Source organism: Oncorhynchus mykiss, chromosome 4, assembly GCF_057628025.1.
Source record: "Oncorhynchus mykiss isolate SJ-2025 chromosome 4, ASM5762802v1, whole genome shotgun sequence".
Classification (NCBI taxonomy): domain Eukaryota; kingdom Metazoa; phylum Chordata; class Actinopteri; order Salmoniformes; family Salmonidae; genus Oncorhynchus; species Oncorhynchus mykiss.
Genome location: NC_143025.1, coordinates 23,480,546 through 23,494,571, shown reverse-complemented (window position 1 = coordinate 23,494,571; position 14,026 = coordinate 23,480,546). Strand labels below are relative to the sequence as shown.

The 14,026-nt window shown below is 42.7% G+C and overlaps 1 protein-coding gene across 18 annotated transcripts in view; it reads left to right on the top strand.

The window, feature by feature from the left end:
* LOC110521548 (leucine-rich repeat-containing protein 7) overlaps positions 1–14,026 on the top strand; it is a 138,698-nt gene that overhangs the window by 87,923 nt on the left and 36,749 nt on the right. For 10 of the 18 annotated variants that reach the window (XM_090231537.1, XM_021599155.3, XM_090231526.1 and 7 more), the window contains exons 7-15: positions 2,479–2,542; positions 6,946–7,020; positions 8,027–8,171; positions 8,887–8,959; positions 9,987–10,004; positions 11,261–11,390; positions 12,614–12,729; positions 13,636–13,705; positions 13,826–13,925. In XM_090231537.1, coding sequence (XP_090087663.1) covers positions 2,479–2,542; positions 6,946–7,020; positions 8,027–8,171; positions 8,887–8,959; positions 9,987–10,004; positions 11,261–11,390; positions 12,614–12,729; positions 13,636–13,705; positions 13,826–13,925 — 791 coding nt within the window. The remainder of the gene's footprint in view (positions 1–2,478; positions 2,543–6,945; positions 7,021–8,026; positions 8,172–8,886; positions 8,960–9,986; positions 10,005–11,260; positions 11,391–12,613; positions 12,730–13,635; positions 13,706–13,825; positions 13,926–14,026) is intronic. The other 8 variants (XM_036968959.2, XM_090231538.1, XM_090231530.1 and 5 more) reach the window with 1 other exon arrangement.

Below are 14,026 nucleotides of genomic sequence, written 5' to 3'. Positions count from 1 at the left end.
AACATACTTTTCACTGAACTTCATGGGTAACTTGCAGCCAATATCACTGATTCCTGCAAATAGAGAGAACTATCATGCTGAACTTTGAGTGTTATCTATCCACATGTTAGTAGAGAGTCCTTTATTACAATGTCTGTACTTTCCCCAAGCACCTAAAATAAATTATATCCCTCTTCCCATTGCACTCTAGCCAGCTTACCCACCTCAATCTGTCCCCTCTCTCTTATGTAGAAGCCACTGATCTAACCATGAAACGTGTCTGTTAATGAAAGCCTTGACAGTTTTAGCAGCCAACATGCCCATACAGCCCCTATGAATCATCCAACCCTGCCCAAGAAACTACTCCATATGGAAGGCTTCGATTTGTATTATTACCCCTGCACCACACAAACCTTAAACCTCAGCTAAATATTGTCATGAATAATGTGGAAATGTAGTAAATTGAGGTGACTAAACTGCTTGGAGTAACTGTCATGGTCGAAACATATTGATACAACAGTAGCTAAGATGGGGAGAAGTCTGTCCCTGCCTTCTTAACAGCACTATCAACAAGGCAGGTCCTACAGGCCCTAGTTTGTCGCACCTGGACTGTGTGGTAAGGTGCGACAAAAGAGGGACTTAGGAAAATTGCAATTGGCTCAGAACAGGGCAGCACGGCTGGCCCTTGGATGTACACAGAGAGCTAACATTAATAATATACATGTCAATCTCTCCTGGCTCAAAGTAGAGGAGAGATTGACTTCATCACTACTTGTATTTGTGAGAGGTTTTGACATGTTGAATGCACCGAGCTGTCTGTTTGAACTACTGGCGCACAGCTCGGACACCCATGCATACCCCACAAGACATGCCACCAGAGGTCTCTTCACAGTCAAGAACAGACTGTGGGAAGCGCACAGTACTGCATACAGCCATGACTACATGGAACTCTATTCCACATCAAGTAACACATGCAAGCAGTAAAATTACATTTAAAAAACAGATAAAAATACACCTTATGGAACAGCGGGACTGTGAAGAGACACAAGCACAGACACATGCATACCACAATAACATACACGCTATACACACACGTACATATGGCTTTAATGTTGTAGATATGTGGTAGTAGAGCAGTGGCCTGAGGGCACACTTCATGTGTTGTGAATGTGTTATGTTTTTAATATTGTATAACTGCCTTAATTTTGCTGGACCCCAGGAAGAGTTGTTGCTGCCTTGGCATTGGGGATCCATAATAAGTACAAATAGAAATATACACCTCCGGGTGGCCAAATAGCCTGAGTAACATTCCAGGCTGGAATTCTAATGGGCAGATTAGTGTGAGAGCATGGTAAATAGCAGCTTCTAAAGCAAATGCCATCTGTCTCTCTCTGTGCGACGGGTAGCATGTGTCAGAGGAGGGGCACTGTGCTGTGCTGTGGCCAGTCCCTGTTGCTCAGGCCTTGTTATTTGATGTCTAAATGAAATGTGAAGAAGGCCCCATGTTGGAACGTGTGTGTACAGGTGTGTAGCCAGTGGAGCGCAGCCAATGATGTTGCGATTTATCATCGTGGAGAGTGCTGAGCTGCAAGCCCCAGAGACACACACACTGCTCACATTAGTTGGTGCATGCTGGCTCCCTCAGGTGTCCTGATTGAAAACTATTTTCATCCAAACATGACCAATAAACTTATCCCCCACACTAGAAACCAAGTTGAATGAAGTAAACTCCTCCTCTTCCGCCTCAGGTGTGGCACAGCAAGGGATGTTTGTTCAATTGTGTAAACCAACTGAAACGTGTTTCCCCTTGGCGATAAGTGTAATGTCCTCATTCAATTAATGAGTTTATCATGTTACCGTGGAGTCATTGGAGGGGAAGTGTATCCTAGAGGAAGGGTATAGATAACACATAGGCTTTGATATGTTATGAAGGATGGGGAGACATTCTGCCATGAGGGTTCTGATCTGTTTGTTCTCACATCATTATTGGAATTGACTAATTGCTATGTGGGCCAGCTGCTCTATATCATGACATAAAACAGCAGTATCTGCTTTAGTGATTTGACCAATGGACGCTCACTATTCACCACTCAAGACAAAGGTCCTCTGCAATACCAAGCCAATATAACTAGTAATGCCGTGCAAAACATCTTAGATTGAATCATTCTGACATTGCTCTCCCCGGCTGACATTGTGTACATTACATTGCATGGATGAACAAGTCTAATTTGAGGTGTTGCCTGGTGCAATGGAGAAAGCCGTTTCATGTTATATTAATCATTAACTAACTAACTGCATTGTTTTGATTTGAGCTGTTTAAATTTGCAGTGAATATTATGTGAATGTGTGGGGATGTCTGGCTAGCATGCCATACCCCTCTGGGATGGCAGAGTTGCAGGAAGCCTGGTTTGGAGGGAGTGTTGCTGGTGATTGGCCTTTCTAAATGGGGACTTTGTTTCTATGCCAGAATCTGAGGCTCTTCCCTCTTGTTTGCTGCAGGTCAATACACAGACTGTCACAGCTGGAGCGATTAGACTTGGGAAGCAATGAATTCACTGAACTGGTAAGAAAAGAGGCTATTTGAAGACGCCAGTCACATGGACAGCAGCTGTCACCACACAGGCATCCATGGCCCAGAAGACCTGGGGGACAAGTCAGAGCAGGACCCCCCTCAATCTGCTCTACACCCTCATTAGGTCTCCAGCATTGCTCCCCCGCCCGCTGTGTGTGTGTGTGTGTGTGCGCGTGTTTGGGCGGGCAGGCATTTGTGTGTGCGTGAGTGTGTGCCTGTGGATAGGTGGTGGGTGTGCAGGCAGGCAGGCGTGTGTGTGTGTGTGTGTGTGTGTGTGTGTGTGTGTGTGTGTGTGTGTGTGTACACTTGATGCATTATTTACTAGGGTAGCTCAAATGTGCACGACTTGGCACATCAGGACACCCACCACTGAGCACATTTTAATTGGCTGTTGGAGCTGGAGTAAACAATGGCAGGGAATTTATCAAACAATCCAGCCCGATCCCCCTGCACTGTGCTTGATGCTGGCCATGTCACATTAATTTAGTGGTTGTCTAAATCAATCGCCTGGTCTGTAAGCGGTAAACGACCACAGAGTCTGGAGAAAACATTGAGTCTGAAACCAAAGAGTAAGCCATGATTGTGTTTTTTTTTAGCTAGTGATTTGACTAGTTTACCTTTCTTTTAACCCTCCCTTTTCATCCTATTGGCTATGTTCTCTGGACCGTGTTCTGTGTATTTATCTCACTGATTAGTGGTCCGGAGTGGTATACTACAAAGCAGGATCAATGAGTTAGCCAGTTAACTTTGATTAACAACCAGAAATGACTATTGATTTCCTGGTTCATTACGAAAGCTAAACCGTTTTGGAAGTTGAGTCAAAGAGACCATGCCCATTTCAACCTTATCTTTTGAAAAAATGTAAACATGATTTCAGAATATTTAGGCAAGTTAGCTAGCTAACTCATTGATCCTGCATTGTAGTATACCCCTCAAGTTTAGAGCAGAGTAATAGAACAGAGGAGGGAGATAAAAACAGTCATACTATTCCCAGGTTCTCAGAATGGGAAATGGATGATACACTAGAGAGGTACTGTGAGGGCAAGGTTTGATCAAAATGCTGCATGGTCATTGACCAACAATCCATGGGATATCTGGAAGGGGGCGATATGAAGTGTGAGGATGCAGAATGCTCAGGGAGGGATGCCTTTCAAGGGTGTAACGTAACGTCTCAAAGTCATCCCTGCTTAACAAGATCTCACACTGTGCTGGGACTGGGGCTGAGGACTGGGGAGCCCTGGGGAGAGCTGCTGGCTGGAGCCATGCATGACATGCTCTGTGCCACAGGTCCCACTGATGCCTTAATTGTGCATTTGTAAATATGCTGTTAGTGTGAGGCCCGGGCTGCCTCCACAGAGCCCTCTGCAATGCACACAGCAGCACCTGCCGCCTCCTCACTCAAGGGGAAAGACAGACCAGCACAAATAGTCAGCTCAGAATGACTCCAATGTTTTCCTACTCTTTCTCATGCAATAGTCTTAACTCCCAATCTGTGCCCTACTTAAATACAAGCATTTCTCCTTCTACTTATGACCTATCTCATTCTCTCAGTGGTTCCCATCCCTTTTCAGTTATTCTACCACCAACTGATTTTTGCTCTGCCTGCTCATGAGTCTTCTCAAGTACCCCTGGTGGATAGGCCCAGTACCCCCTGGGGTCCTAGTGCCTCTGGTTGGGAACCACTGCTCTACCTCATCCCCATTCAAGGACTCCTGTTGCTTTTTGCTGATGGTGTGAGCAACATTACCAATTGCCATCTCAATTCCCCTCAGATAGAACCCTCTAGTGTAGCTTTATTGCCTGGTGATTTTGAAGCCCAGGGAAAATAGAGTGCATTTTCTCACATTCCTTAAGCTGTTGTTGCTTCCTTGTCTACCCTATACTTTGTGCCAACATGCATTTTCTTCAGCTGATGGTTTTTGTGGTGAATCTTTGACTATGTAAGTGTTTTTCAGCCCTGAGAATGAATGGACTTTATCCACCCTGGTTTACTGGTATTGTTTTGTGGAGGGAGACAGCTTTCAGTCAAAAGAGCTTCTAAGAGGCTGACTGAACCAGAGGCTCTATGAAAGCTCCCTCCAACGGATTTAAGCTCATGCCTTATTTTAGTGGCAATCAGTCTTCAGCTGAGAAGCTGTATATTAATACCCAGTTTTACTAAATTGCCAACATTTACATGTATAAGACCAGGATTCAGAAGACCTTTAGCTTTTTTGACATACGAAGACATTCAGCACAAGCAGCTCATTGATATGAATGAGACTGAAAAAGTTGTCTGTCTTACTCTAGGCTAAGCACATGCAATGCAGAAGATGCAGATGTAAAAACGTCTGCCACTGACAGAACTACAGGGAAGTGCAACATCAGAGGTGATGACCTCAGCACATTTGGGTCCAGCTGAGTCAAGAACAGATGCTGAGGTGTGTGTCACAGTGGCAGAAAGTGATTCAGGGAGTACTGTGAGGAAAGTTTCCTAATTAGTCCCTGCCTGGGGAAGGAAGAGAGGTTTGGTGGGGGGGGGGAGGGGGTGCTGGTGCTCAGAGGGCCGGTGTAGAGAGCAGAGCAGTGGATGGCATCAGCAATTACATCGCAGAGCTTCAAAGACGGACAAGAAGACATGCCTCTGCACAGGAAGCTCCATTGCACCGAGCACTAACCAAGTGTTTCATCTCTATCCGGAGAGAACCGGAGATATGGACAAGGTGCCAACCAAACCCTCTCTTTGTTCCTCATTAAAAATTACAAGCAAAACAGTGTGGTGCTACTGTACTGACTCCAGCTCTACTGTACTGTAGATTGTGAGTAGTGGAGTATTGACTCATATTACACTCAACACTTCATGAGTTTAATGGGGATTTGGAGATTTTGTGTGATGTTTTGGGAGGGTAGAGGGAAGGTAGGGGACACAGAAACTACAGAGAGTTTTTAGCAGCGCTTCCATTACCCAATGCCAGTCAACCTTGTTTATACCCTTGGTGGGAAGGGAACTTAATTAGTTTTTGTTTGAAGTTTGCTAACAATTTCTGGTTCAGTAGTTAATAGAATATGCTTAGCATCAGTTTGATTTTAGATTGCTATGTTGTAAAGGCTCTGTTGATACTGTAGGAATTTCAATATTGTTTTAGGAAGTGGTTGTGTACCTCCTGTTTTTGTTGTTGTTGTTAGGTTTTGCCTGATTCCATACTGAGGATTCTATCAACTTCTATCACAAATGATGTAACTGAAGCAAGCACATCCAGTTTTTTTTTAGGAGCATGCCCTTTCCAAACTTAATAAAACATCACAACTTTTTAGTGAACACACAAGGTACTGTAGCTACCCTCACAACCGTCATTGAAAGGCCGTCATTGAAAATAAGAATTTGTTCTTAACTGACTTGCCTAGTTCAATAAAGGTAAAATAAAATCAAAAACAACTGTGAGAATAAATAATACTAAAAAATACTCTAAATAGAGAATATTCCAGAAAACCATTTGGAGTCCTTATCGATTGCCAGTAAAACCACAGGCGTAGCACCCCCCCCCCCCCCCCCCCCCCACACGTCATAAGCCATTACATATTTGTTTTCATTACAGTAAGTTTGCTTTAAGCTGATGATCTTTCTGTTAGCCTCATGGCAATATGTATATAATAGCAGGAAATGAGCTCTTAAACAGCAACATTTTCTCTCAGCGTCAATGCAAAATATGTAAAATAGCAAGAGATTAGCAATAAAACTTCACATCTCTATGCCCCATGGCATAAAAAAAAATGTTGTAGACACAAAAAAGGTCCGTCCTTGCTCGAGCCTTGCGGGGGCCCCGGTAAACTGTGCTATGCCACTGAGTAAAGCCACACCATGCTGCGAAAAGAAATGCATGAGAAAGATTGGAATTGATTAGGGCAGCATGAAGGACCGTGAGGTCTGTCACCTAGTCTCCCAGCCTGGTCTAATGGAGTGATTTCAAATAGTCAGGTAGAGCCTTTAGTCCCGATAGTCACACACAGTCTGGCTAGACCTCTCCACACGTCTGTATCGAACACAATCACTCACAGGACTCTATACGAGATTCAAACACACCGCTTCCATTATAGAATACGGAACATGAGATTAATTCCAGAATACATCTGGAGGAGCGACTTTGCACCACTCATTGTGCAAATGCCATCATTGACATGCCTACTTTGTTTAGTAATTATGCCCATTGGTATTGTTATTCACTTCTTATATTGATTGGTGTTAAAACTGCACTTCATTTACTTAAAACTACATACCACTTGCCAGCCTGCCCATGAGACAAAATGGCCAGGGCTTTCTTATCTCTCTGCCTTAGTCTCTGGGATATTTTCTACTGTCCAGCTCTCCTGCGCTGGTTCTAGACACAGACGTAATGTGTGTGTGTTTTGTGTTTCAGCCTGAAGTCCTGGAGCAGATCCATAACCTAAAGGAGCTGTGGATGGACAACAACTCACTGCAGACAATACCTGGGGTAGGCCTACACCTCCATTTATTATCTGTCTGTGTAATTTTTCATTGGCCCTAATGAAGTCTGTGTATGGGCAGTGATGCGCTAGTTAGTTCATGTTGGTCAGTGCATAGGGGTTAGTTATGCACCACCATAGGGCAACCTTTGAAAATAGTTCCCTCAAACCCCTGTTTTCTTTGCTCTGTCTCCCACTCCCTCAATTCAATTCAAGGGGCTTTATTGGCATGGAAAACATGTGTTAACATTGCCAAAGCAAGTGAGGTAGATAATATACAAAAGTGAAATAAACAATAAAAATGAACAGTAAACATTAAACATACAGAAGTTTCAAAACAATAAAGATATATGTATACGTATGTGTGTTGTAACAATGTACAAATGGTTAAAGTACACAAGGGGAAATAAATAAGCATACATATGTGTTGGTGTTTGTTCTTCACTGGTTGCCCTTTTCTTGTGGCAACAGGTCACAAATCTTGCTGCTGTGATGGCACACTGTGGAATTTCACCCAGTAGATATGGGAGTTTATCAAAATTGGATTTGTTTTCAAATTCTTTGTGGATCTGTGTAATCTGAGGGAAATATGTCTCTCTAATATGGTCATACATTGGGCAGGAGGTTAGGAAGTGCAGCTCAGTTTCCACCGCATTTTGTGGGCAGTGAGCACATAGCCTGCCTTCTCTTGAGAGCCATGTCTGCCTACGGCAGCCTTTCTCAATAGCAAGGCTATGCTCACTGAGTCTGTACATATTAACATCCATCTGTCCATGTCTCTCAAAACCCTGCCTTCTCTCTCTCCCCCCCACGCCCTCTAACATCCATCGCTTTGTCTCTCAAAACCCTGCTTTTTTGCTCTGTCTCCCTTTCTCACTCACTCACTTTGTCTCTCTCTTTCCCTTTTTTTCTTTCTGTCTCTGTCTGTCTCTCTGTCTCTCTGTCTCTGTCTCTCTCTCTCCCACCCCCTCTAACATCCATCGCTCCATGTATCTCCCTCCCCTGCTTCTGAAGTGTATAGGGAAGCTGAGGCATCTGCGCTACCTGGACCTGGCTAAAAACAGGATTGAAAGCCTGGACACTGACATCTCTGGCTGTGAGTCCCTGGAGGACCTCCTGCTCTCCTCCAACATGCTGCAGCATCTGCCTGACACCATAGGTGAAGCCATAGAACTTCTCTGTTCTCTTCCCTCTGCAACAATAGTGTCTCCTGATTAGATTGTCTCAGCTCTCTCCACTCTGCAACAAATGGTATTTCCTGGTTAGATTTTCTCTGCTCTCTTCCATCTGCAACAAACGGTATCTCCTGGTTATATTTTCTCTGCTCTCTCCCGTCTGCAACAAATGGTATCACCTGGTTATAATCTCTCTGCTCTCTCCCATCTGCAACAAATGGTATCTCCTGGTTAGATTGTCTCTGCTCTCTCCCGTCTGCAACCAATGGTATCTCCTGGTTAAAGAGAATAGAGAAAGGATCAAGAAAGGATGATTAGGAAAGAAGGCTGAGAGAGGATGATTAATTCTGTAATGACTGCATTCATCATGGTGGCTCCTCTCGGAGGCTGTTATCTGAGAGTGCATTTCCCTGAGTTGTTTTGTCATTAACAATCAAATGGCTTGCGTCATTAAAATGTCATTTGTATTTGGAGTGAAACATTTATTTGTTTGAATCCTGGGATTTAATTTACACAAACTATGAAGTTATTTTGTACTTAGTAAGTTTTTAAATAATTTCCTGGCTGTAAATTAATGAAATGGTAAGAGGATTATGTTGGCAATTGGTTTGAATACTTCCTTTTAACTGTGTTCTTCGCTTTTTGTTTTTGTTTGTTCCTTTTTTTAAATAATCAAATGAGTGTTTGTCTCTATTGCAGGAATGTTGAAAAAACTCACAACATTAAAAGTGGATGACAACCAGCTCACCTCACTGCCTAACACCATTGGAAGGTGAGACCGATTAGGAAACCGATTGCACTATTTTGTTTACATACACTTCTTAGATTGCAATCTCAGAACTCCCCTCAAGTCAAATAAAATGTTTTGAAATTATTACGCCAAAAGCTAAACTACATTCCAAGTCTTGTTTATTAGTTAATATCTATCATGGAACTGAATGGCAGTCAATTTTAGGGCATCTATTGCATAACCAAATTAAAAGGCGTCAGAGACAGCAATTTTGATGGTAAAACCGGTTGACACGTTGAATCTCGTCTTCTCCTCCGCTGGTTTGCTACTGAGCTGAGCTGTATTCAACACGGCCTGTGGATAGAAGGGTTCTGAAACTCTGCTGAGTCTGGCACCTTCTCCTTGCTGCTCCTTCTCACCTCACATTGACTAACGCTGATTGGTTCCATCACTGTTCACACCAAGTAGAGTGATGCAGTACATTGTGTCTCAGTTAGCGGCACTGAGAGGAGATAGATAGATCTATCCATCTCTCTCTCTTTTTTCTTTTTCTCTCTCTCTCTTTTTCTCTTTCTCTCTCTTTTGCTCTTTCTCTTTCTTTTGCTCTTTCTCTTTTTCTCTTTCTCTTTTTCTCTCTTTTTCTCTTTCTTTCTTCCCCCCTCCGGCTTAGCATTGTTCTAAAATGTGCACTGACATTTTGGGTGTATGCCATTCATTTGTTGTGGAATATGGCTCTCTTAGAGGAGTTGACTCTGTGCCAGTATTGCAGTTTCAACAGCCGGCCTAATATATTTGTTTTATTTGATATGCTGTTTATATTATATCAAAAGTTTAATCTGGAAAATATAATGAGTCAGAGGAAATTCTGTGGGTCAACTTTGAACATGCCATGTCATTGAGACTGTGATCTAATAGGTCAGGGGTCACCAACTTACAGTTCATCATGTCATGTTCATCCTTATCCCCAAGCCTGTGATACTGTTTTCAGTGCACCTTTTTTTCTTGGTTTGTCATTGGTCGGTTTTGTGTGTTGTGGTTATTTCACATGCATCTAAAATGGGCCACTTAGTGGACGCGCCAAATTAGGGTAAGTAGACCGCGAATCACTGTCTCCTGTATACGTTCCTCCTCGCCACAGCATGTTTATTCAGGCAAGTGCTCACCTTAACGTTCCCTGTCTGTACTGTATGTTCCAGCCGGGGAAGGGGATCCAGTGAAAGTCCTGCATATGGGAGGCCAGCTGGGACAAATGTTAAGCTAATGACACTGCTGTGTGTACAATAAATACAAATGAACTCTGTCCACTGAGGGGAGGCTTCTCTTCCCCTCGTCCTCTCCTGGTCATATACACTGACATTGTACACTATACGCTCTGTTGGAGCTTGAATTTAGAATTGTTGGAGGCTGTGGGAGGACATTTTTAAAGCTGGACAGTTGTTGATTTTGCTTACAAATCAAATCATCAAATCCATTGTCCTTTCAAATCTGACAAAGAGGCAAGGGCATTTGACTCAATAAACACTGTGGCTTTAGAGTTTAAGATATAAGATATAGAGTGAAGTGTGTCATTCATGAAGTTCAATTGGAGAATAATATTCAATATATATTTTTAAAAGCATACTGTTGATTATATTCTGATTGAAAAGAGATTCTGCACCACCAGATACTGATTGTGAAAGGGAGTCGGCAACATCAATGATTCATTTCCTCTCGTGGGATTAAAACAGTTTATGTTCAAATCATGTTTATTTTATTTTAGTTTGCCTTCTAGAGGAATATCTCATTCTATCAAGTCATGGTTTTTGAATATTGTCATGATTCTCACGAATCCACTTGATTGACCATTTTCAACCTCTGTAGCCTGTACATGTCTTAGATGCATCTAGTCTTAAAGGGAACCCAATTAATATGTGTTGCCATGGACACCAAGGAGGGATCAAACATCTGAGGCTCCATCTGTCAACAAAAAAGAATGCAACCTGTGGCTGAAATTAATCTACCGGTGGCTTTTCCTCAAAGTGTTTGAGTGAAATAATATTTGTATCATTATGATATATCTAAATGTTCCACTTCAAGAATTCACAGCACATTTTTAGCAGACGAATGAAGTTGGTCTGTGCTTTGTAGGTTCTTAACAAAATGATATGCAAATATTAACATGGTACATCAAAGACATGTGAAGTAGAGTATCTATGCAGAATTGTGATTTTGCCTGTATTATTGTAGATAGTGTGTTGGTTATGTTTAATTTGTTGCTCTTACACCAATAACTAACCAAGTGAAAGTAGCTGTGGCACGAAGGATTCCAAAGGGTCTCTTTCTCCTCTCTCTATCTCTACCCAGTTTATCGCTTTTAGAAGAGTTTGACTGCAGCTGTAATGAATTGGAGTCCCTGCCCCCAACCATTGGCTACCTGCATAACCTCCGCACGTTTTCTGCTGATGAGAACTTCCTTGTTGAACTACCCAGGGAGGTACGTCTGTCTGTCCCACACCAATAACCTCACACTGATCCTATACACACATACACATACAGTGGAGTTCGAAATGTTTCAATCCCTTGATAAAGATGAGCAAAACAGGTCCGATGACATGAGATCTTTTGCCAGATACACCAATGGTGGGTTTGGCCTTCGAAAGAACAATGCATATGCAGAACATACCTCATCCGTACTGTAAAATGTGGTGGTGTATATTTGATGTTATGAGGCTATTTTGTTACCACTGGTCCTGGGATTCTTGTTAAGGTCAATGGCATCATGAACTTTACCAAGAGCGATTGTATTAGTATAAAACAAATATAATTTTTTATATATTTTTTGAGCATACAATATACACTACACTCCTTTGCTGCTATAACAGCCTTCACTCTTCTGGGAAGGCTTTCCATTAGATGTTGGAACATTACTGCGGGGACTTCCATTCAGCCACAAGACCATTAGTGAGGTCCGCCATTGATGTTGGGCGATTAGGTCTGGCTTGAAGTCGGGCTTTCCAATTCACCCCAAAGGTGTTCCATGGGGTTGAGGTCAGGGCTCTGTGCAGGCCAGTCAAGTTCTTCCACACCGACCTTACTTTGTGCAGGGGGGCATTGTCATGCTGAAACAGGAAAGGGCCTTCCCCAAACTGTTGCCAAAAAGTTGGAAGAACAGAATCATCTAGAATGTCATTGTATGCTGTAGCTTTAAGATTTCCTTTCACTGGAACTAAGGATCCTAGCCCGAACCATGAAAAACAGCCGCAGACCATTATTCCTCATCCACCAAACTTTACAGTTGGCACTCTGCATTGGGACAGGTACTGTTCTCCTGTCATCCGCCAAACCCAGATTCGTCCAACAGACTGCCAGGTGGTTAAGCATGATTCATCACTCCAAAGAACGCGTTTCCACTGCTCCAGAGTCCAATGGAGGCGTACTCGATTTTATACACCTGTCAGCAACGGGTGTGGCTGAAATAGCCAAATCCACTAATTTGAAGGAGTGTCCACATACTTTTGTGTATATATAGTGTATCTCAGTATTTGTGTTATTTATTTTACACTGTCTTTTTTGCTGGTCTTTATCAGGGGAACCAATAATTCCAGACCCCACTGTACACTCACACACAATGCATGTATTTCTGTAATTGATATGGTTTGGTGAAAGGAAGATGGAAAGTGATCATTGAAATGTATGCTTGCATCCCTTTTGTTGCAGATTGGGAACTGTAAGAATGTGACAGTCATGTCGTTACGCTCCAATAAGCTGGAGTTTCTACCTGACGAAATTGGGCAGATGACCAAGCTACATGTTCTCAATTTAAGCGACAATAGGTTACTATTGGTTACCACACACACACACACACACACACACACACACACACACACACACACACACACACACACACACACACACACACACACACACACAGTGAATCCATATGTTCCTCACACTCTCCTTGATAAGACAACAGCTTAATACTGTAGGCTTGTGTTATGTGTCTATTTATTTACATAGCGCGTAGGTGGAATGGGACATTCTTCTGAGGAGTTTATATAAACTAGTGGTTATTATTTTGCTAATGGCCCATTAAGATAGCTGCACAACATTAGAAAGCACTTCCCCTGCCCCCGGGCTAATTAAGCTCTTTATGAGATGTTTAGTTGCTCTGCCAGTGATTTACTGGATCCAAGGTAATTAAACCATACTATCACTAAATACACGGCACCCATTAGGCAGACCTGTGTCCACACGCGACACCACAGAGCTGAGCGTTCAACCACTCCAACCCTGCTTCGTTCTACCTACGGTAGCCATCAACACTGTCTCCCGCTGACAGATTTCTGTTGTAAAAGCGAAGTTCACTGAGTGTGTTGCCACGGTAACTTACTTTTCCCCCTTTGTGTGTTGGTTAACTTTCCTGTGTGGTGGGTGTCAGTCAGTCAGAGGCAGACAGGCTGTGATTGTGTTTGGCAGAGGAATAGTCTTGGATTTTCACATTGGACTATATGTCGATCTGTGTCCTTGAACACATCAGAACACAATGTGCCTCTTACACACTCTGTGGAGAATGATGTGAAGTTGAGCTGAAGCCACTTGTCTGAATTATTTCCATATAATCACTTCTCACTTTTAATTGCAAATTAAGTAACCTTTTGAAGTTTAATAAACAAAAATATGTACTCAATTAGATGATATGCCTTCTTACTGCCTATTTTGTCTTCTTCTCCCTTACACAGATTAAAAAACCTTCCGTTCACTTTCACAAAACTAAAAGATCTTGCTGCTCTTTGGCTATCAGACAATCAGGTAAATATGATCTTATGTGTTGTTTTCTTGGGAAGAAATTACATTTACTGATACATTCTAATGATGTAATACCTGTGTATCAGCGGTACTTGAAGAGTTAATGATGTGTGCTGTGTGCAGTCCAAGGCCCTGATCCCTCTCCAGACCGAGGCCCATCCAGAGACCAAGCAGAGGGTCCTCACCAACTACATGTTCCCTCAGCAACCACGACATGATGAGGGTGAGGTAGAAATTACATGTAAATTACATGTAACACATGCTGACATGAGGGGAAATCCTGACAGCCAACTATTCCCTCAAAGTGGATGTAGTACTACTATC